Raw genomic sequence first — 21,976 nt, 5'->3', positions numbered from 1 at the left:
AGCTGAAGGTAAATTTTTTCATCAAAGAACAGCAAGGAAAGCCCGGCTGGAAAGGGAAGCTCAGAAGGGTTATCAGGATAGGACTGCCGCAGCAGGAAAATGTTAAACTGGAAGAGACTGTTCTGCATTCTCGGCAAATTTCATGCAAATGGATCATATGCAACAGTAATAAAATTTTTATGAACTTTAAACTTAGTTTTTCTCCTTCTCTTGAATCTTATAGGGTTTTTACTAGATTTTGTACAAAAAAAAATGTTAATTGTTTGTGTGGCTCAATCTAAGCCAAATTTTGTGTGTACATGTACAAGAATTTAGAGGATACAATTGTTTTGGTACTTCTCGTTGAGCTAGTTGGTAGCTGTTCATTATAAAACATCTAAACGGACACACACAAGAGAAGAGAACGGGACGGGGCGCCACTCGCAACTGTTCTATTTACAGAACGCAGGCACATATATAAGCGTCAGTCAACACATGCGCTCAGAGCAAACATTCATCCACGCATCTGACCAAACATTCATGACGCACCACGCTTAAGAAACCTCACCTCGGCCTTATATAATGATTTATTTATTTATTCATTTATTTATTTATTTATCATACCCTCAGGGCCATTACGGCATTTTAGAGGGAAGTGGTTACAAGAAAAAACAGGTAAATTCAACAAACAGGAGTTACTAGTGCAGAAAATTATGTATATAAATATGTGTAAACAAAACTATTTAATTAACAAATGGCACCTAGGTATACAATGTTAGCTAAGGCATTTGTGAGTACAGGTTGAACAATATGAAAAAAAAAGGTTCCTAGTTATACAGTGCTAGCTATGACATCCTTGAATAATTGGTGATATGCGATCCCAGGTGAAAATTTCCAACTGGGAATGCAACTGGTTCCAGTTCAACTGGTTTATGGAACAATTCCCAGTTGGTCCCCATTGCAACTGGTCCCAGTTGATCCCCATTGCAACTGGTCCCAGTTGGTCCCCATTGCAACTGGTCCCAGTTGGTCCCCATTGCAACTGGTCCCAGTTGATTCCCATTGCAACTGGTCCCAGTTGGCCCCTTTGCAACTGGTCCCAGTTGGTCCACATCGGAACAGGTTCCAGTTCCTATTGCAACTGGCATCGATTGTGCAATAGAGGTAGTGAGCCATCGCCAGCAGGAACCACTGGTAAACGTTTACACACAAGTGGGATTCAAGCTGGCCATAGCTTGTATGCCTTTTGTGGTTGCCATCGCGTGTCGCAAAGAACCAGCCAATTCAGTGAACTTTATGCAGCCGAAGCAGCTTGGTGTTGAAATTGGACATTTATTGGGACACTTGAGCTTGTGTTTAGCGATGAAACATCTTGAATGCTCCCTTGATGACCTTGCACACGTTTACACATTTCGTAACTCTTGCACATCACCATCTGAAAGAAATATTTATATGCATTCAGTAAAAAGGCAACCACTTCGTACAAGCAATTCTACTTATACATCATACAGACATGTGTATCAGTAGTGTATGCACTTCTGCTACACGTTATTATGCAGAGCTACAGATACTTCTGTGTGCTATTCAAAGCACAAGTCTTGCACGACACTGGTTCGTATTGACACGTGAACTTTTCTCGGTAACTGCACTCACCCACTGGCCACTTAAGTTTATCGCTCTGCACAAGACGCACCTGCATGGCTGTAGCTTACTCGAATGCTATTGTTGACTATTTGTTGTGTATATATGTTATCGCTGAACCTAGAGTAATCAGATTGTATGCGCGACACGAACTGTGTAGTACTTTCTGGAAGTAATGCGGGCACCATCGTTTACGCCGGAACCTACGGCAAGTTACGTGAAAAAAAACAAAAAAAAAACGACGCGTCTGACTCGCAGATAATGGGGCTCAAAAACAAGCACCAAGCTCGCAAGCATTGATGTGTACAAACGTCACGTAGTAGAACACTCGAGTCAACGACAATGTGCTGCAGTATTGACACCTTTGTGATAAAGAACCACTTGCACTCGAAACATAAATAAGTTCAATATATAATTACCTCCAAATGGCAGAATCAAGAGCAGGGAAAAGTGCGCACGTCAATCCAAACACGATGGGTCCACAAAGCCGCGTAGTCGGTGTTAAAACAGGTGTCATCCGTTGGCCTGTAATCATGCCGTCTTCCAAAGGTGAAAATGTCCAACACTAATACTACTTAAATGAGGTTACACAGGCAATGACACCACAGGTTCCTCTAGAAAAATCTTTTCAGCTGCGCACGCCTCGCTCCATGTCTCGCTCGAATAGCTTGCTGTTAATATGGCTGCCGAACTACGCCGCACGTTTACACAGTTTCGTATTTGTGATGAAGTTTCTCGCTATTAATAAATATTACGCTATCTATGTGAGGTAAGAATTTTATTTCACTTTTATTTGACATAATTTAAATTTATTGCTATATCATTATTATTGTTTGAGCCATAGAGGTTTCAGCCGATCATGAGAAGATACGCAACTAATGTTTCTTTTTTTTTTCAAAATGGCGGTTGTTGTGGTCATAGTACAGTTACAGTGCGTACAGTGGCTAGTCATGGTAGAGCACTGTCGGTGTAAGCATCATAATATTCTTTCACCGTGTGGAAGACTGTACTAGACTAGCCATGGACGCGTAGTAAGCGTGCGTTGTGTAGCTCTATGCGCTGCTCAGCATTTTCTTTTCCTTTTTCTCTCTTTTTTTGTCGTAGGGAAGTAATATCGCCGTGCTGCAAACACCAGTTGTTTCCACCAAATGCCATACAGCTCACTAGCGCTTAGCTAGGCAACGACGTCAGCGGCACAAAGTTGGTGCAACATTACCATAACACCGCGATGTCGGTCAGGCACGCAACGGTAACGTCATGAGACGAACCAATGCCTCATTAGACAACTAAAGACTAGGGCCAACATTCACAAATTTAGTGCGTTGAAACTAAAGCACGCGTACGTGTCAAGGCAATGTGCTCCACATTTACGCAAGAGGATCCTGCATGATTCAGTTATCCATATAAATAAATCTTGTGTCGGATAAAACCCATCTCTAATGTCGCACTCGTTGCAGCATATCGCTTAACTCAACTTTTTTATGTTAACAGTTGTACGAGTACAGATCCCAACTACTAACCAGTTGCTACTATACAACTGGTCAAAGTTCCAGTTGGAATCCAAATGGAACCAGTTGCTTCCAGTACAGCTGGTTCAGGTTCCAGTTGGATCCCAACTGGGACCATTTGCTTCCAGTACAACTGGTAATGGTTCCAGTTGCGTTCCAGTTGCATACCAACTGGGACCATTTGCTCCCAGTACAACTGGAGATGGTTCCAGTTGGATCCCAACTGGAACCAGTTTCATCCCAGTTGGTTTCTAACTGGGACCAGTTGACCTGTAACTGGGACCGGTTGGTTTCCTACTGGAACCAGTTGTTCCCAGTTAATACCAGTTGGAACCAGTTGGATTCCAGTTGAATATTTTCACCTGGGATAGTGGCTATCGAGGCGGGGAGGTGATTCCACTCATTGGAAGTGCGTGGTACAAATGACTGCAAAAAAGCGTTCGATCTGCAAAATGAAATGTCAACCTTATGAATGTGGTCTAGTCTGGGTGATACATACGGAGGCGGAGAAATAAGTTTGTTGCGTAGCAGCGGGTGATGAAATAATTTATGAAAAAGGCACACAATTTTCGACGTGATAACAAGGACGGTAGGTTAAGGCTAGATTTCATGGCACTGATACTCGCGGTTCTATTATAGTTAGAAAGAATGAAACGAGTAGAGTTATTCTGAACCATTTCCAGTGAGTGTATTAGGTTTACTTGACCTGAATCCCAGATTGAAGCAGCGTATTCAAGTTTAGGTCGTATTAGAGTTTTATAGAGGATTAATTTTAAGGAAGAAGGTGCTTTGGAAAAGTTGCGTCGTAAGTAACCTAGCATTCTGTTAGCGTTACTTATTATATGGGTGATGTGGGTATTCCAAGTAAGATCAGAGGTGATGTGAAGGCCAAGGTACTTGTAAGTTGTTACCAATTCTAATGGAGTGTTATTAAGGTAGTACACAGGTGGCTCACTGGTAGTTCGAGATACACACATGAATTTACACTTGTTAACATTTAGTTCCATTAACCATGAATTGCACCATGCAGAAACGGCGTTAAGGTCAGCTTGAAGCCTGGTAACATCCTCGTCGCGAGTTATTTCGGTGTAAATTACGCAGTCGTCAGCAAATAGGTGAATTTGAGATGAAACACAGGAAGGTAATAAGTTGTTAATATATATGAGAAATAGGAGGGGTCCAAGCACGGAGCCTTGTGGTACACCTGAATAAACAGGACTCAGATTAGATGTTACTTCGTTAGCTGAAACGAACTGTGAATGGTTAGTGAGGAAAACTTCAAGCCAGTACAGAATTTTAGGCTCAAGGTTTAGTTGTTGCAGTTTGTAGATTAATAAGCTATGGCACACTTTATCGAACGCTTTTGCGAAGTCCAAAAAAAAATTAGATCTGCAACTGAAGAGTGGTCAAGCAATAGGTTTAGTTTATGCGTGAATGATACTGGAATATGAATATGAACCTGGCAACGTTTAACGCTATAACGTTATCTAGTGAGGCGAGTCTAGCAGTGCTATTGGAGGAATTAGAGGGCAGTAAATGGGATATAATAGGGCTCAGCGAAGTTAGGAGGCCAAAAGAAGCATATACAGTGCTAAAAAGCGGGCACGTCCTGTGCTACCGTGGCTTAGCAGAGAGAAGGGAACTAGGCGTCGGATTCCTGATTTATTTATTTATTTATTTCATATACCTCACAGGCTCCAGAAGGAGTATTGCGTGAGGGGGGCGGTACAGATAACAAATGCGGAGCAAAAACATAGCTTTTGTTACATAAGTATGAACAAAAAAAAGAGAATCAAATAATAAACAAAGAACACAAAGTAAACAAAGATAAAAAGCAGGAAAGATAAACGAACAGGTGTTAGCTTTTCATTATACAGTAAAGCAAACAACCTTAGAACAAATGCTTACATAAATAAATAACAATGAAGTTAAAAGTTCCAAAACTGAACAGATACTAGTTTTTAGTAAGTACTAGCCAAATATGCAGTGATTTTTTGTCTGAAGGTTAATGGGTCATTAATGTCAGCGAGGTTATCAGGAAGACCATTCCACAGTGCAATCGCACGTGGCAAAGCTGAGCAGTTGAATGCGTTGGTGTGACCGAAGATGCGTTGGGAACTGAGATGATTATGCAGGCGTCTAGATGTGCGGGAGGGACGAACGAGTGGTAAAGTAGATGGGCGTACATTATGCATGATTTTGTGCAGAAGACAAAGTAGTGCTATATTCCTGCGCGATTCCAAAGATGAAAGCGACAACGACAGCTTGATGTTAGTTACGCTCGAAAATGGGCTATAATCTCTGGCAATGAAACGTGCAGCACGGTTTTGGATCGACTCGAGAAGATGGATTAGATATGCCTGATGAGGTGACCATATAGAAGCTGCGAATTCGAGCTGCGGTGCACTAATGTTTGGTAGGCTATCTTTCTTGTGGGGGAAGGAGCGCTGCGAAGGTTACGTTTTAAATATCCGAGAGTGCGCGATGCTTTAGCCGTTATTTTCTCAATGTGGGATGACCATGAAAGGCTAGGTGTTAGAATAATTCCAAGGTACTTGTATGAAGACGTGCGAGCGACGATACTATTGTCAAGTGAGTAACTGAAAATGGAGTAGGACTTTTTGCGAGTAAATGTCATCAGTTTGCATTTGTTAGTGTTTAGGGTCATTTGCCAATCCATACACCAGTTAGTGACACATTGAAGGTCACGTTGAAGAGCAATATGATCAGCGGGGGAGCGGATTTGACGGTAGATAACGCAGTCATCTGCGAATAGTCGAACACTGGATGTAATGTTTAATGGCAAGTCATTGATGAAAATCAGGAAGAGTAAGGGTCCAAGGACACTTCCCTGAGGTACGCCTGATGTTACGTTACTGAAAGGGGAAGAGTACTGGTCAATGACAGTGGACTGCTTTCGAAAAGACAAAAAGTTTCTTATCCAAGAAATTGTTAGGTCGTCAAGGTTTAAGCATGATAGTTTAGAAATGAGGCGACAGTGGGCCACGCGATCAAATGCTTTAGAGAAGTCGATGAATATTGAGTCAGTCTGAGCATTGTCATCCATATTTTGAAAAAGATCCGTAGTGAATTCAATTAGTTGTGTCTCACATGAAAGGCCTTTTCTGAATCCATGATGATGTTTAAAAAAGAAGTTATTACGTTCTAAGTGATGAACGACATTAGTAAAAATGATGTGTTCGAGTAACTTGCAGGGAACGCTGGTTAGTGATATTGGACGGTAATTACTCACATCGCTCTTGTCACCTGACTTGAAAATGGGTATGATTTTGCCAACTTTCCAATCATTCGGCAGCTCCCCTGTTGACAGTGACTGCTGAAATATATGACTAAGGATTGTACTGGAAGGGACTACTGTATTCTTTAGGATTTTCGTGTTGATGCCATCAAATCCGGAACTACTCGATAATTTGAGATTATTAATCAAAGTAGCGATTCCAGCGGCTGTTACGGTAATAGGAGTCATATATTGGTAATCAGAGTCTGCCATCTTTGGCATATTGGAAAGGTCTTCCTTTGTGAACGTGGAAAGAAAGTAGTTGTTAAATATAGATGCGCAGCGCTCTCGCGGTATGGGAAGGCCAGTGCTATCCACGAGAGTGGGAGTGTCAGTGCTGTTTGAAGGAGATATCGTTTTCCAAAATTTTTTAGGATTATTTTTTATCATTGACTGAAGGTCATCGGAAAAGAATTTATGTTTTGCACGACGAAGGGAACTGCAGTAGGCTTTTTCGCAGGCTTTATGTTTATTCCACGAACCTAACGTGTTGACGCTTTTGGCTGCCCTGTATAAACGTTTCTTTTTGTTTTAATAAGAATATAGCTGGTAAAATACAGGAATTCTATAGCATTAACGAGAGGGTGGCACGTCTTGTAATAAGAGGTACAAAATGAAGATTGTACAGGTCTACGCCCCTACATCTAGTCATGATGACCAGGAAGTCGAAAGCTTCTATGAAGACGTGGAATCGGCGATGGGTAGAGTGAAAACTAAATACACTATACTAATGGGTGACTTTAATGCCAAGGTAGGCAAAAAGTAGGCTAGAGACAAGGCAGTGGGGGAATATGGCATAGGCACTAGGAATATCAGCGATGGGGGCGAAATGCGAAAACACCCGTGTGCTTAGATTTAGGTGCACGTTAAAGAACCCCAGGTGGTCAAAATTTCCGGAGTCCTCCACTACGGCGTGCCTCATAATCAGAAAGTGGTTTTGGCACGTAAAACCCCATATATTATTATTAGGAATATCAGGGAGGAGTTATTGGTAGAGTTTGCGGAACAGAATAATATGAGGATAATGAATACCTTCTTCCGCAAACGGGATAGCCGAAAGTGGACGTGGAGGGACCCGAACGGCGAGACTAGATATGAAATAGACTTCATACTCTGCGCTAACCCTGGCATCATAAAAGATGTGGACGTGCTCGGCAAGGTGCGCTGCAGTGACCACAGGATGGTAAGAACTCGAATTAGCCTAGACCTGAGAAGGGAACGGAAGAAACTGGTACATAAGAAGCCGATCAATGAGTTAGCGGTTAGGGGGAAAATAGAGCAATTCCAGATCAAGCTACAGAACAGGTATTCGGCTTTAACTCAGGAAGAGGACCTTAGCGTTGAAGCAATGAACGACAATCTTGTGGACATCATTAAGGAGTGTGCAATGGAAGTCAGTGGTAACTCCGTTAGGCAGGATACCAGTAAACTATCGCAGGAGACGAAAGATCTGATCAAGAAACACCAATGTATGAAAGCCTCTAACCCTACAGCTAGAATAGAACTGGCAGAACTTTCGAAGTTAATCAACAAGCGTAAGACAGCTGAAATAAGGAAGTATAATATGGATAGAATTGAACATGCAACGGAGGAAGCATAAAAGCAGTGAAGAAGAAACTAGGAATTGGCAAGAATCAGATGTATGCGTTAAGAGACAAAGCTGGCAATATCATTACTAATATGGATGAGATAGTACAAGTGGCTGAGGAGTTCTATAGAGATTTGTACAGTACCAATGCCACCCACGACGATAATGGAAGATAAAATAGTCTAGAGGAATTCGAAATCCCACAAGTAACGCCGGAAGAAGTAAAGAAAGCCTTGGGAGATATGCAAAGGGGGAAGGCAGCTGGGGAGGATCAGGTAACAGCAGATTTGTTGAAGGATGGTGGGCAGATTGTTCTAGAGAAACTGGCCACCCTGTATACACAATGCCTCATAACGTCGAGCGTACCGGAATCTTGGAAAAATGCTAACATAATCCTAATTCATAAGAAAGGGGACGCCAAAGACTTGAAAAATTATAGACCAATCAGCTTACTGTCCGTTGCCTACAAACTATTTACTAAGGTAATCGCAAATAGAATCAGGAACACCTTAGACTTCTGTCAAGCAAAGGACCAGGCAGGATTCCGTAAAGGCTACTCAACAATAGATCATATACACACTATCAATCAGGTGATAGAGAAATGTGCGGAATATAACCAACCATTATATATAGCTAGCTTTCATTGATTACGAGAAAGCATTTGATTCTGTCGAAACCTCAGTAGTCATGGAGGCATTACGGAATCAGGGTGTAGACGAGCCATATGTAAAAATACTGAAAAATATCTATAGCGGCTCCACAGCCACCATAGTCCTCCATAAAGAAAGCAACAAAATCCCTATAAAGAAAGGCGTCAGGCAGGGAGATACGATCTCTCCCATGCTATTCACAGCGTGTTTACAGGAGGTATTCAGAGACCTGGATTGGGAAGAAATGGGGATAAAAGTTAATGGAGAATACCTTAGTAACTTGCGATTCGCTGATGATATTGCCTTGCTTAGTAACTCAGGCGACCAACTGCAATGCATGCTCACTGACCTGGAGAGGCAAAGCAGAAGAGTGGGTCTAAAAATTAATCTGCAGAAAACTAAAGTAATGTTTAACAGTCTCGGAAGAGAACAGCAGTTTACAATAGGCAGCGAGGCACTGGAAGTCGTAAGGGAATACTTCTACTTAGGGCAGGTAGTGACTGCGGATCCGGATCATGAGACAGAAATAATCAGAAGAATAAGAATGGGCTGGGGTACGTTTGGCAGGCATTCTCAGATCATGAACAGCAGGTTGCCATTATCCCTCAAGAGAAAAGTATATAATAGCTGTGTCTTACCAGTACTCACCTAGGGGGCAGAAACCTGGAGGCTTACGAAAAGGGTTCTACTCAAATTGAGGACGACGCAACGAGCTATGGAAAGAAGAATGATAGGTGTAACGTTAAGGGATAAGAAAAGAGCAGATTGGGTCAGGGAACAAACGCGAGTTAATGACATCTTAGTTGAAATCAAGAAAAAGAAATGGGCATGGGCAGGACATGTAATGAGGAGGGAAGATAACCGATGGTCATTAAGGGTTACGGACTGGATTCCAAGGGAAGGGAAGCGTAGCAGGGGACGGCAGAAAGTTAGGTGGGCGGAAGAAGTTTGCAGGGACGGCATGGCCACAATTAGTACATGACCGGGGCTGTTGGAGAAATATGGGAGAGGCCTTTGCCCTGCAGTGGGCGTAACCAGGCTGATGATGATAATGATGAATGATACTAGTTGGGTGTCACATGAGTATGTTTTGCGAAAGCCGTGTTGAAACTCAGAAAAAAAGGAGTTTTCTTCTAAGAAGTTGGCAATATGAGAAGACAGGACATGCTCGATAATTTTGCATGGTATACTCGTTAAGGAAATAGGCCAATAGTTCAGTGGGGAATGTTTAGTACCCGCTTTGTAGAGTGGAATCACCTTCCCCACCTTCCAATCAGCACGCAGTGAACCATTGTCGTGTGATTGCTGGAAAATCTTTGCAAGAATAATGGAACAATATGTGCTAGTGTTTTTTAGAAACTTAGCGTTAATTAAGTCACAGCCAGGAGCGGATGAGAGTTTCAATGAGGCGATTATTTTTTCCATGCCAGCGGGTTCGATTATTAAAGGGTGCATTGCGGCGTAGTCGTAAGATAGTGTAGTTGGGCGTGTTACATGAGCGTGTTTAGAAAAGTTACGCGCAAAAACGTCATTTAATACAGATGCGCAATCGGCAGGGGCAATTGCGGTATCGGTGCTATCAACAAGGGTTAAGGCGTCGTCATGTTTTGGGTTAATAGTGCGCCAGAACTTTTTCGTATGAGTAGTTAGCATGGAAGGCAATGTGTTATTTAAAAAGTAATCTTTAGCTTGTTTAAGCGCTGTTCTGTAGTTATATGTAGCGTGTTTGTAAGCTGCCCATCTTTGAGCGTTTCCAGAGGCTTTGGCTAGTCTGTACGAACGTTTCTGTTTGTTTGAAAGGCGCTTAATGTGGGTGTTGTACCAGGGAGCGTTATCATTACAGGAAAGAGTGTAGGTAGGGATAAATTTTCTTGTTAGTTCACGAATTTTAGTAACAAACATATTCCAGTTCAATTGAACACTGCGGTTATCGAAATCAGTCAGGAAAGTATCAAGGAATATACAGAGCTCGTTGTTAATCGATTCAAAGTCAGCTTTCTTATAGTCGTGAATTGTCTTGATCTTTTTTTCTGATTTCGGACGTGAAATGTTGATGTTGAAATGGATAAGGGAGTGATCGCTTAAGGATGGTGTGTAAGTAATGTTCGAAATAAAATCGGGTCGTGTTGTTAACAGAAGGTCAAGGGTGTTAGCGACTTGTGGTGTGATTCTGGTGGACTGGGTTATCAGTTGATTGAAAGAGAACAGTGCGCACAAGTCAAGAAAATCTTTTGCTAACGCGGAGAACGGTTGTATCACGATAGGTTCACTATGCCAGACTATGTTTGGAATGTTGAAGTCACCCAGTAGAAACAAGGGTGAGGAAGGATAGCGTGTTACGACGATATTAATTGTGTCTTGTAATTCGTTAGCAAAGGAGGCAACGTCAGTAGGAGCGCGATAACATACGCCCATTATAATTTTTACGAAGTTTATTTCGATAATTGCCCAGACTATCTCCAAGTTAGTAGCAATAGTAATGGGTTGACAGTGTAGGTGTTTATTAATTGCCAGGATAACACCACCACCTTGACGCAACGTACAGTCGCAGCGATAAACTGAGAAGCCATGGGCGGTAGAGAAGATTTCGTGGTCTCTAATATGTGGGTGCAGCCAAGTTTCGGTAAGTGCAATAATATCTGGGTTAATTGTGTCGACGGTGGAAGTGAATGAGTGGTGTTTGTTGATGCTTCGAATGTTAGTGAAAAGGACAGATACGGGATATAAGTGACTTCCACTGCCCCTCGTGCTTCCCTATGAAAGATTAGGTGGCGCAGTACGCGGTTCGGTGTTAGCACGCGTGTGTTGTGACGTGCACTCTGTCACGCTGTCTGTAACGGGATCGTACGTGTACTGCTTCTTGTTTACAAGTAATTTGTTGTATCGAAGATGAAACAGGGGTTTGCCCGGTAACTGTTTTGCAAAGGAAATCAGTTTACTACGGATATGGCGGGTGGCAGGTGAGTAGTCATCACAGATCGTGATGTCTTTTTCTTTTAGGAGCTTACGCGCGGAAAGCACCTTTTCCTTAACTTTGTAGTTACTTAATTTCGCTGTAATGGGACGGCATTTATCGGGTGAATAGGAACCGAGACGATGAGCGCGTTCAATTGCCATGTCGGGTAGACTGCCGATGGTAGTTGCTAGTGCGTTAATGATGTGGGCCTGAGAATCTTCCCATGATTCACGAGAATCAGGGATGCCAACAAATCCGCCTTCCTTATCGGCTTGATGAAGCGTTAGGTCATTCTCGCTAGAGAAAGACACAATGGTTCCAGATGACATGTCCTTGCGCCGTGTCCCGCTAGTGTTTTCAGCCCCAAGGTAGCTCGGAAGCCTTTGCTCCTAAATCGCCAAAAGAAAAAAAAAGAACTGAAAAAAGCTGTGGAACCAAACATATGGGCGACCTTTCATGAAGTGTGCCGATGGGGTTGTCTACTAGATCCCCCTTTCGTGCGGTCGTTCCTATATATAGGTTAGACCGGGCGCTGTGTTAATGAGCGTGTCAGGGAGCATGAAAGAAATGTTGAGCAAATGAAAGAGGGCCCAAATGGGCCTAAGCACATCGGGACCTGTGTCTCACGCTCTTGTGAACCACGTTTTTCAGATGTGCGGATTCTTGCCCGAAGTAAAGATACCAGAGCAAGGGAACTGGTTGAAGACTATCACATAGGCAAGAAAGGCAGCTTCTGCGTTAGCGATACTTCGATATCATTATATAAGGCCGAGATGGTTTCTTAAGCGTGATGCGTCATGAATGTTTGGTCAGATGCGTGGATGAATGTTTGCTCGGTGCGCATGTGGTGACTGGCGGTATATATGTGCCTGCGTTCTGTAAATAAAACAGTTGTGAGTGGCGCCCTGTCCCGCTCTCTTCTGTTGTGTGTCCGTTTAGTTGGCGGCTTCATATTAAAATAATTGTTCTGGCATTTGTAATTTGTAGTTTAGCCATTTTCTTCATGTGCATTTAAGGATACCATTATCAATGCTCTTGATAACTACGCTTATGTCTATCTCTTTTATTTAATACAGCTTGGAAGAAAAGGAGTTTTTTGAAATTTTTAATATATATTTATGCTGTATACAGCCGATTTTATAAATCCCTCGTAGGCTTCTTGTTGAGCCACAGCGTTGCACACTTTCCCATTTCCAGAGAGCGCAGACACATAAGCAGAAAAACTATTCAGCAATTAATAACATATTTAAAGTGAGGAAAGTAGTTCTCTTTTGTGCATGAATTCTATCTAATTACATTTATTCATAAAAAACGTATCTTTGAGGCATTTCAAAGAAATATTACTAGAGAAAGCTGAAGCGCTAGTGCTAGCAGAACTGTCAGTACTGTAGTTGTACCAATGTAGAAATGGAGTAAGCACATGGACCTTAACACTTGGTTCAAAACGCAAACTGCTGATAAACATTTGTTATAGAAAATGTTTAGCAAAAGTGCAAAGTGCGACCATATGGCATCCCCACGAGTACGGAGGTTACGTTTTCCCACACGCGTAGCTAAAGCGGACAAAGAAAGAAGCGCAAAAGAAACTCGCATGCACAGAAAGAAGGGTGAAAAAAGGAAGAGACGCGCCACCATTGATAGGCGACCATTTTTCTGGGTGGAGCATGCACACGAAAAACCTGATGCAACACGACGTTCGCTCTCTGCACCTTGTCGTCTGATAGCTCACGGTTTTGGCTGCTGTGAAAGACACATAGAAATCAAAGAATTCCCAGATTTCGTAATATTAGTTTGTAGTACTGAGGTGTCGTTATCACAGGGAAACTGAATAACGATCGTTATTCTGAAAAGTCAGCAAGGGATTTTTGAAAAGTTCCTGATGCGGTGTTCGTAGTAACGAGGTCTCACTGTACTTCAATAGGCAGTGCTAGATGATCTTCACCTTATCTCTACAAGAGGGGTCTTGCGGTTTCGCATTACTCAACACAGCTTACCTCCATGGACTTGGGTAGACCAGTTGCATAGTTTGGAGCTGGGGGAAATGGCTACAACAGTTTCTGTCGAATTTTCGCTATTTGAAACCACGCATATGCAGTGGGGCTTACAGTGGCTGTAGAATTGGGCCAGGTCAGCAAAGCTTCACTGTCATCCTGTGGACACCAGATGGCACCTCGCAACCCTGCGAGCTACATCGGCACAGTTAATTCCTGAAAACTGTACGTGCCTTGTGCACACTTTGTAGAAATATATTTTTTGTTCAAACTTGTACCTGGATTATCTCCTTTCCTTTTCTGAAAATGACAAGTGTACGGAATCAGTCAGCATGTGGACCACGGCGAGTTAAGGCACTTGACGAATGCGATCGCACAGTTGTGAGAGTTGTGTTCATGTTCACTGCACTTAGCACACACGCTAGTTTACCATGAGAAGAATGTGAGCTGTGCACAGTCTGTAGAGATTTGGAACATGGGTTTGAAATGTCCAGTGTCACTGAATGCTGAGGAATGCTCCAATGTGTTTCGTGGACAGACACATTCAGTTAAATGTGAGGACTGCGTGTAGTGTTCATTTTTTTCTTGGCTTTTCATCGTTATGCGCAAAACGGCAGTACCCACTTGGCCATGCAGTGTATCTAGAATGTCGGTGTTTTTGCCGTTTAAGAGATCTCTCTCCAAGAGGAGACCTTCAACACCGTTTACACTATGATACAGTGAAAAGGTCTTTGTCTAAACAGAAATACAGCCAATGCAAAACTAGGCTCCTTTATATTAAATATTCTTGAACAGGAGGACATTTCAAAAGTCTCAATAAATTTGCCTCTAGTATCGAATGCTCACCCAACCTACGAGATGCAAGTGTTTACGACTCTGACAAGAACAGATGGGGAAGGAAGCCAATCAAGGTGGTTTCCGAAACAGCCTACAAGCTGGTGATCTGGTGGTATGAATAACGAGCATACTGGAAAGATTTTGCGCCAAAAAACACAACACACACAAGAAAGAAGACAACACCACGGGCGCTACTTCAACTGTTTAATGAGAGTGAAAGCACTCGACATATATAGCCAACCAAAACACCGCGCATGCGTACAAGGCAACATGGAGTACATATTTTTTTATCAAAGTAGGCGTGATAGAAACTTCAGCTCAGCCTCGTAAAGAAAAACCGATGTATCACTAACACAGTTAGGACCCGCTTTCTTGATGTAGAATGCTTCCAGTGTTTCACGCGATGTCTGATGTTTACCATCTTCCAGTATCTTTCCAGTATGCAAGAACACCAACTAGCCCAGCAGTTAACTCTTCTAAAGAATAACGAGCACACTGTTATCACCATTATCAAAAATCACTCAAGTTACTATAGCACAATGACATATGGAGGTTCACATATAAAACTTCATAGAGCAATTGTGCCACTCCACCTGTGGAATGGGCATGCGATGCGATAATTTTTAATAAATTAGTAAGTTTTAGGTTGAGGTAAGTCTCACAAAGACTTCCGACTTGTAACATTCTATTGTGATATTCACGTTGCCAATGAAAGGTGTGAGAAAATTAAAAGTAAGTGTCATACATGGCTTGTACTCAGACTAAGCGGAAGAATTATCTGGAAGAGTTCATTGCGGCCTGTCTGTGTTGGCACGCTCGGGAGCTTGCTGTTCTCTCGGTCCCAAGGCTGATACACCAGATGCTAAAGCCACAGGCCCTAGCAAAGAGCTAGGGGAAATATTCGCCGACCCATTTTAATGTAATGATAGATAATCTTCGCATTGTCTCTACAAGGGAGAACTTGGACTTTGACAAGGAGTCAAGAGAGCACAACTCAGTGAGCTTGGTCTTAGTGCTGGAGGAGGTGGCATGGTCTTTCCAGCACAGTTTCTGCGGAATTTTCATTCTTCCAAGCCATGCATCTGTGGCGGGCCTTAATGGAAGTGGAGCATTGACGCTGGTCAGCAAGGCTGCGCTGTCAGTATCTATAGCATCGACAAGTTCATAGACCAAACCGTTATGACATTAGTCGGGCAGCGGAATCGGGCGAGCGTCTCAGTGCGCGTTTTCCAAACATCGCAGACCCGGCACCGTAGCAGAAACCTTCCTCGCGTCTGTGCTTGCTGCATACCCGAGTTGTAGCCGATGACTGTGTGCCGGTTTTATGTTTCGCGAGCCAAGCTTCACGCAGCTTCTTGTTCTGCGGCTACGTGTGAACAAGGCTGACATCGACCTCCGTTACGTGCGTCCGGCCTTGCGGCACCGAGCAGTAGCCTACCATGTTGCGCGCCTTCAAAGGCAGCCACTACCTATTGTAGTGCTTACAAGCGTTGTAAAGGGGACACTCAAAGCGGGAAAATTTCGCCACTAAATGAGTACCGCAGCGTACGAGGGAATTTAAACTCGTTTTCAGCTCGCTTCGGCGCTCCCGAAGCAGCCGACGCGGCCGCTATGCCCACGTGATCCCTCCTAGCACGTCACGCCGACGGTGGCGCCAGCTTTCCAGTGGTTATGGTGGCTAGAAGGATACAGTGGTGGAGCTCGAGGCCAGATTGGCGGCTGGATGGATGAATGTTATGAGCGTCCCTTTGGAACGGGGCGGTGGGTTGCGTCACCAAGCTCTTGCTACTATGCTGCCTGATATCCTACCTAGGTTAACGAATGAAAAAAGAAAAGAAAAAAACACATCAAGAACTAACACGTCCAAATTTTCTGATCCCCTATTGCGAACTGTGTTTTTGTACGTCTCCGTATTTTGTCGTTTCCCTACTTTTCTTCCACCAATCCTCCAATCGCCTCATACTATTGCGGACCTTTTTGCTTTACCACTGCTCCCGCTGAACCCAAGGGTTTCAAGGAGACCAGTGGTGCCTAAATCGACCGCTGGGTAGACGTCCTCACATTCTAATAAAATATGCTCCGTCGTTTCCCTAGCTTTACCGCAGCAAGCACATGTATCTTCTTCCTTCTTATATCTCGCTTTATAGGTACGTGTTCATCCCGATCTCGCTTCGAAAAGTAATGAGCTTCCCTTTGAGTTATCATAAATGGTTTCTTTCCTGATTTCGTTTTTTCCTCTTAAGTAGTTACTCATGGCAGGTTTCTTTTCCATTGCGCCACTCATGAGATTAATCCGCCACCCATGAGATTAATTTAGCCTCTCTAACTTTCCGCTTGACCTTCTTTGGCTGTGTTGCCCACCCCACAGGCCGCATACTTGCTGGTAAGCTTCCTAGTTCTTTTCCTCCACTGTGAATCAATGTTTTGCCTGTACAGATACCTGAACACTCTCCCAGCCCATTTACTTTCTTCCATATTCCTCAGCCGTTCTTCATACTCAATTTTACTGCGAGCTTCCCTCACTTCAAAACTAGTCCAGCCTATATCCCCCCGCAGAGCTTCATTTGTAGTCTTCCCGTGAGCGCCCAATGCGAGGCGACTCACTGACCTTTGGTTCCCGTCGAGCCCGGATTGTACCCCTGGTTTAAAGCAAACAACCGCATTTCCAAAAGTAAGTTCTGGAACCATTACCCCTTTCCACATACCTCGTAGGACCTCGTACCTATTGTATCCCCATAGCGCTCTGTGCTTCATTATGGCTGCATTTCTCTTCCTCTTGACTCTTATGATTTTTTCCTGTGCTTCCATATATCCATTGCCTTCGTTTATCCATATACGAAGGTATTTATATTCTGTTACCCGAGGTATTTCTTGGCCCTGTATCTCCACTGTCTGTTCACTGTTTTCATTGAATACCATAACACCTGATTTTCTAACACTAAATTTCAAACCTAAATTGTTGCCTTCCTGTCCACAGATATTAGCCAGACGTTGCAAATCACTTTGCTTAATTGTTAGCGAGCAACACAATGTCGTCCGCATAAAATAAACCTGGGAGTTGCTGCTCTATTACTGTACCTGCCTGTTTGTATGAGAGATTAAACCCGATATTACTTCCTTCTAGCTCCCTCTCCATCCTCATCATGTACATCATAAACAGCTGCGGCGATAAAGGGCACCCCTGCCTCAGTCCCTTGTTGATTTGAACATTCTCCGCGCTTATCATCCCTTCCCATTCAACGCAAACGGTATTTTCTAGGTAAATCTCTCTCAAAAGCTGTAGACAATCGTTACCTAAGCCTTCCTCTTCCAGAATATCCCAGAAAATGTTGCGGTCTACGTTGTCGTATGCTCCTGTAATGTCCAAAAAGGCTACATACAACGGTCTGCTTTCTGCTTTGGATATTTCGATACACTGAGTAAGAACAAACAAGTTATCATCCAAACGCCTACCTATTCTAAAGCCATTCTGAAGCTCTCCCAAAATGCCATTATTCTCTGCCCATGCTTGAAGCTTTAATTTGATTGCCTGCATTGCTAGCCTGTATATTACCGATGTAATGGTCAACGGTCTATACGAATGAATTCTGTCTTTCTCCTCCTTACCTTTATAAATTAAATTCATTCTACTTTGTCGCCAACTGTCTGGTATTCGTTTATCTCTTAAATTTTTTTCCACTGCTTTCACGAGAGCTTCCTTACTTTTTGGTCCCAGTTCATTTATCAGCCTAACGGGAACCTCGTCTTGCCCTGTGGCTGTGCGCTTGGGAATTTTCTCTTCCGCTTTCTTCCAGTTTAAATTTGTCAGCACCAGCTCCTTTTCCACATGGGTCTCTTTCATGCTATTTTTTTCCTCAAGTACACTGTACACAACCTCGTCATTGCCTTGGAAGGATTCGGCTGTTGCGTTTCGGATGTAATTTATTGCCGCTTCTCCTTCCAGTCTGTTTTCACCTTCGTCTAGGATATGTTGTTGTATTGTTGCTGACTTCCTGCCTAATAATTTTATGTGATTCCAAAATATTCTAGGTGCGGCCTTCTTTTTCTCACGTATTTCTGACAACCAACGTTCACTTTCACCTTTTAATTTTGCATGCACCAGTATTTGAACCATAGACTTTTCTCCCGGTATATTTCCCATTTACTGGTTACTTCATCCTGTGGCAACTGCGCGTAACTCCTCGCCGCGTGCGGCGAGGAGTTACGGTGTCACCATCTATCGGAAGCGCCTCGCTGGCGTAGTATGAGGGATCACGTGGCGCGCTCCTCATAGGTTTTGCTGTCAGCGCTCACTGAAAACACCACGCGCGAGCTCTCCCGGGCATTTCTGTAAGTACTTTCAAAAGGAAAGAAGTTTTTACTGTCTAAATAATAATCTTGGGCAAACTGAAAGCACAGAATCGTTTACAGATGCGATCTCTTTACCGAATACGTACAGTGAACGCACCTGCGCGCGGTCGCCGCGATGGAGTCTCCCGAACCGGCTTCTTGAGTGAAAGGTAGGTAAACGCTGAGAGCAAACTATGTGAAATATGTTCTTATAGTGTTTGTATAACTAAAGGGAGCGTAATAGAATGAAGCCTCAATGCAGCGATCGCACAAACTCGCAGCGACCGACTGCGCGTCTGCATGCTTGTCCGCGCACTGTTTCGCTTTCGCCGCGTGCGCGTTTTCGCACCGTGCCATGAGTTTTAGCCCGCAGAATACGAGAATTTGACAGTATACAAGCAACCATTGTTGCATGAGCGCTATCAGAGCTGTTCAAAAATCATTTCATTGTAGAGACGTCGACGCCTACGGGGACTGTGATGTGCCGTCGCGACGATTCAATCTTTTTTTTTTCTTCTAAATTCTTGGACATTTCAATATTATTTCTCAAGTTGCGTCGCACTGTCATGCTTTTTTATAATGTGCTTCTTTCCACTCCCACTCCAGTGAACTTGCCAGTATCAATAGCATCGACAAGTTCATAGACCAAACCGTCATGACATTAGTAGGGCAGTGGACTCGGGCGAGCGTCTCAGTGCGCGTTTTCCGAACATCGCAGACCCGGCACCGTAGTAGAAATCTTCCTCGCGTCTGTGCTTGCTGCATACCCGAGTTATAGCCGATGACTGTTTGCCGGTTTCATGTTTCGCGAGCCAAGCTTCACGCAGCTTCTTGTCCTGCGGCTACGTGTGAATAAGGCTGACATCGGGCTCCGTTGCGTATACGTCCGGCATTGCGGCACCGAGCAGTATACCCTACCATGTTGCGCTCCTTCAGAGGCAGCCACTACATATCGTAGTGCTTTCAAGCGTTGTAAAGGAGACACTCCAAGCGGGAAAATCTCGCCACTAAATGAGGACTGCAGCGTACGAGGGAACTTAAAAGTCTCGTTTTTAGCTCGCTTCGGCGCTCCCGAAGCAGCCGACGCGGCCGCTATGGCCACGTGATCCCTAATTCCACGTCTTTCGACGGTGGCGCCAGCTTTTCCAGTGGTGGAGCTCGAGGCCCTGCTAGGGTGACTAGAGCCCTGCCGAAACGAATGTCGGAGTTCCTACTCTCACGTGACCAGTCATGCGTCATGGCGTCATGAGACATGCAAATAATGGGAAATGAAACCGAAACTGGTTCGTAAAGCGCTATTATGGCAAATTGTTTGTGATGATCTGAAACTTGCCAAACATTTTTGTAGTGTTTCGTGGCCGTGCGTTCATTACCGCAAAATCAGTGCAAAGTTCATAATGCAATGTCAGTGCTTTTGCAAGTACAAAGAGTGTTATCCAATATTTGCGCGCTTGCTTAAACAGCATGTGTGCAAAAGTAAAGTAAAGTTTATTAGATATAGAGACGTCGTACACGTATGTAGAGCAAAGTCATTGCGGAGGCGGCATACTCTCAGCCTCTACTCGAACAATATTTCTAAAACGCGCACGCCTGCTGCCGACCCCCTGCCCGGACGGCAGAAATTACGTAATGGCAAAAAACACACATAGTCTTAAGCTTCAACTGAACACAGAGTGCAAGACTCAAGTAAACGGCAGCTTTAGTAAAGGAAAGATGACAAACCAAGGCATCCGCAGGATGTATTCAAACGATTGAAACTGAAGTGCGACGTCTAAATAGTGCCTCAGCTAAGATGACTTCTAGACGACTGTTCTCCCAATCCTGCGTTTTCACAATAATCACTTTCGCGCTCTGCGTCGTGATTGTGTTTCGTGGGGGTATATCCGAGAATATAATAACGTGCACAGCAAACAAACGCATGTTGTGGCTGCACTGTGCTGTTTTTTTTTTTTTATTCGAGTGCCTCAAATCTGGAGAGGCGTAGCATAGAAGTTGGCAACACTGGCGTAAAACACATGGTCGTTCGATCGCGCGCAAGTATGGCTACGTCGTGAGGACGTCTTGTACTCCGCGCATAGCGTTGTCCCCCAGAAGTTGTGAAGCAGCGGTGTAAAGCTACATCGTGTGGACGATTTTCGGTCACTTACTTAGCTCGTGAAGCGCGCGTGTGGTTTCGTGTGTGGTTTACGCTCACGAAGACTTGCGCGCATTTGATGTATAGTTCTCTGACGCTCGCAGTGACGATTTGGTTCGCACTCGCGCTCGCCTGAACAATGTTCACAAACTTCGACTTCCGTGGCGTGGCACGGGGACCGTGTTCCGTCAGTAACTGTGAGTGCGATGGCTACGCGCGCTCGCAGTCCTCCGAGGTGTGCACTTCGCAGAATGCGACGCTCCAGTGCGGTTGGTGCTGCTACTGCAGCCACCCGCCAGTCTCCCACAGTCGTATTGGTGAGTTGCCCTTTATACAACCTGTTCATTCCCAAGAGCTGTTCAGCGTTCTAATTGGTTACTTACTATATATATGTGCAGGCGCTAAGCTAGGCACTGGATGGATCGAACCACTGCAGCGTGTGTGCATAGCTTATAGGCAACTCAACTTTTGAAGGAATGGCCGGTAACTAATTTTGAATTGCATTGCACAAATATGTAAGCTGAATTGGCTCATAATTTACGACGGCAGAAAAGAGGTATAGTTTTGCTTGCATATGGGATCTGTTATGCAATTAACCAACAAAATATTTTTGTTCATGCCATGTGTGCCCACTTTCACATGATTCACGATACCTTTTTTTGATGCATGCTGTTCTTCCACAATTGCGCAATTTCTTAGTTGCACAGTTTGCCCAAAGGGCAGCGTTTCAAACGGTAATCAATGTCTTAGCAGTCCAACATCTGTGCCTCCTTTTTGTATATCCGCTGGAGATTGAGGTGTATTCAGGAGCACTTTATTGCACCTAAGGTACCGTATGTGGACAGAGCAAATGATCCATTCGATGTTGGAGTTTGAAAAACTATACCTATTCCACATTCACATAAAACTCGGCTCTTGCTGTTACATACATGACCAACACAGGAATCGTACGTTTTATCAATGTGTTCATTTGCAGCGCTGCTTTATTTGTATAGAAGCCAACTTTTAGGAGCACATTACACATCCCTACCATTATGGCAAGTTGCTAACTAGCTTTGTTAGCAG

At 43.8% G+C, this 21,976-nt stretch overlaps 1 protein-coding gene and 1 long non-coding RNA gene across 6 annotated transcripts in view; one reads left to right on the top strand and one right to left on the bottom strand.

Annotated features, from left to right (window-relative positions):
• Positions 1 to 1,291: 1,291 nt before the first annotated feature.
• Positions 1,292 to 2,505, bottom strand: LOC135910223 (uncharacterized). The gene is made up of 2 exons (XR_010566947.1): positions 2,040 to 2,505; positions 1,292 to 1,414 (listed from the first exon to the last, which is right to left on the bottom strand). It is a non-coding gene; the product is annotated as an uncharacterized lncRNA (long non-coding RNA).
• Positions 2,506 to 20,774: 18,269 nt separating this feature from the next.
• LOC135910254 (uncharacterized) overlaps positions 20,775 to 21,976 on the top strand; it is a 50,317-nt gene continuing 49,115 nt past the window's right edge. For 2 of the 5 annotated variants that reach the window (XM_065442321.2, XM_065442320.2), the window contains exon 1: positions 20,777 to 21,228. In XM_065442321.2, coding sequence (XP_065298393.1) covers positions 21,051 to 21,228 — 178 coding nt within the window. In that variant the 5' untranslated portion in view covers positions 20,777 to 21,050. Of the gene's footprint in view, positions 21,229 to 21,309; positions 21,395 to 21,976 lie in introns of all 5 variants that reach the window. The other 3 variants (XM_065442323.2, XR_010566962.2, XM_065442322.2) reach the window with 3 other exon arrangements.

The sequence above is a fragment of the Dermacentor albipictus genome, chromosome 10, assembly GCF_038994185.2.
Source record: "Dermacentor albipictus isolate Rhodes 1998 colony chromosome 10, USDA_Dalb.pri_finalv2, whole genome shotgun sequence".
Lineage (NCBI taxonomy): Eukaryota > Metazoa > Arthropoda > Arachnida > Ixodida > Ixodidae > Dermacentor > Dermacentor albipictus.
The sequence above is the reverse complement of the archived record's forward strand: the minus strand, read 5'-3'. Positions and strand labels throughout refer to the sequence as shown.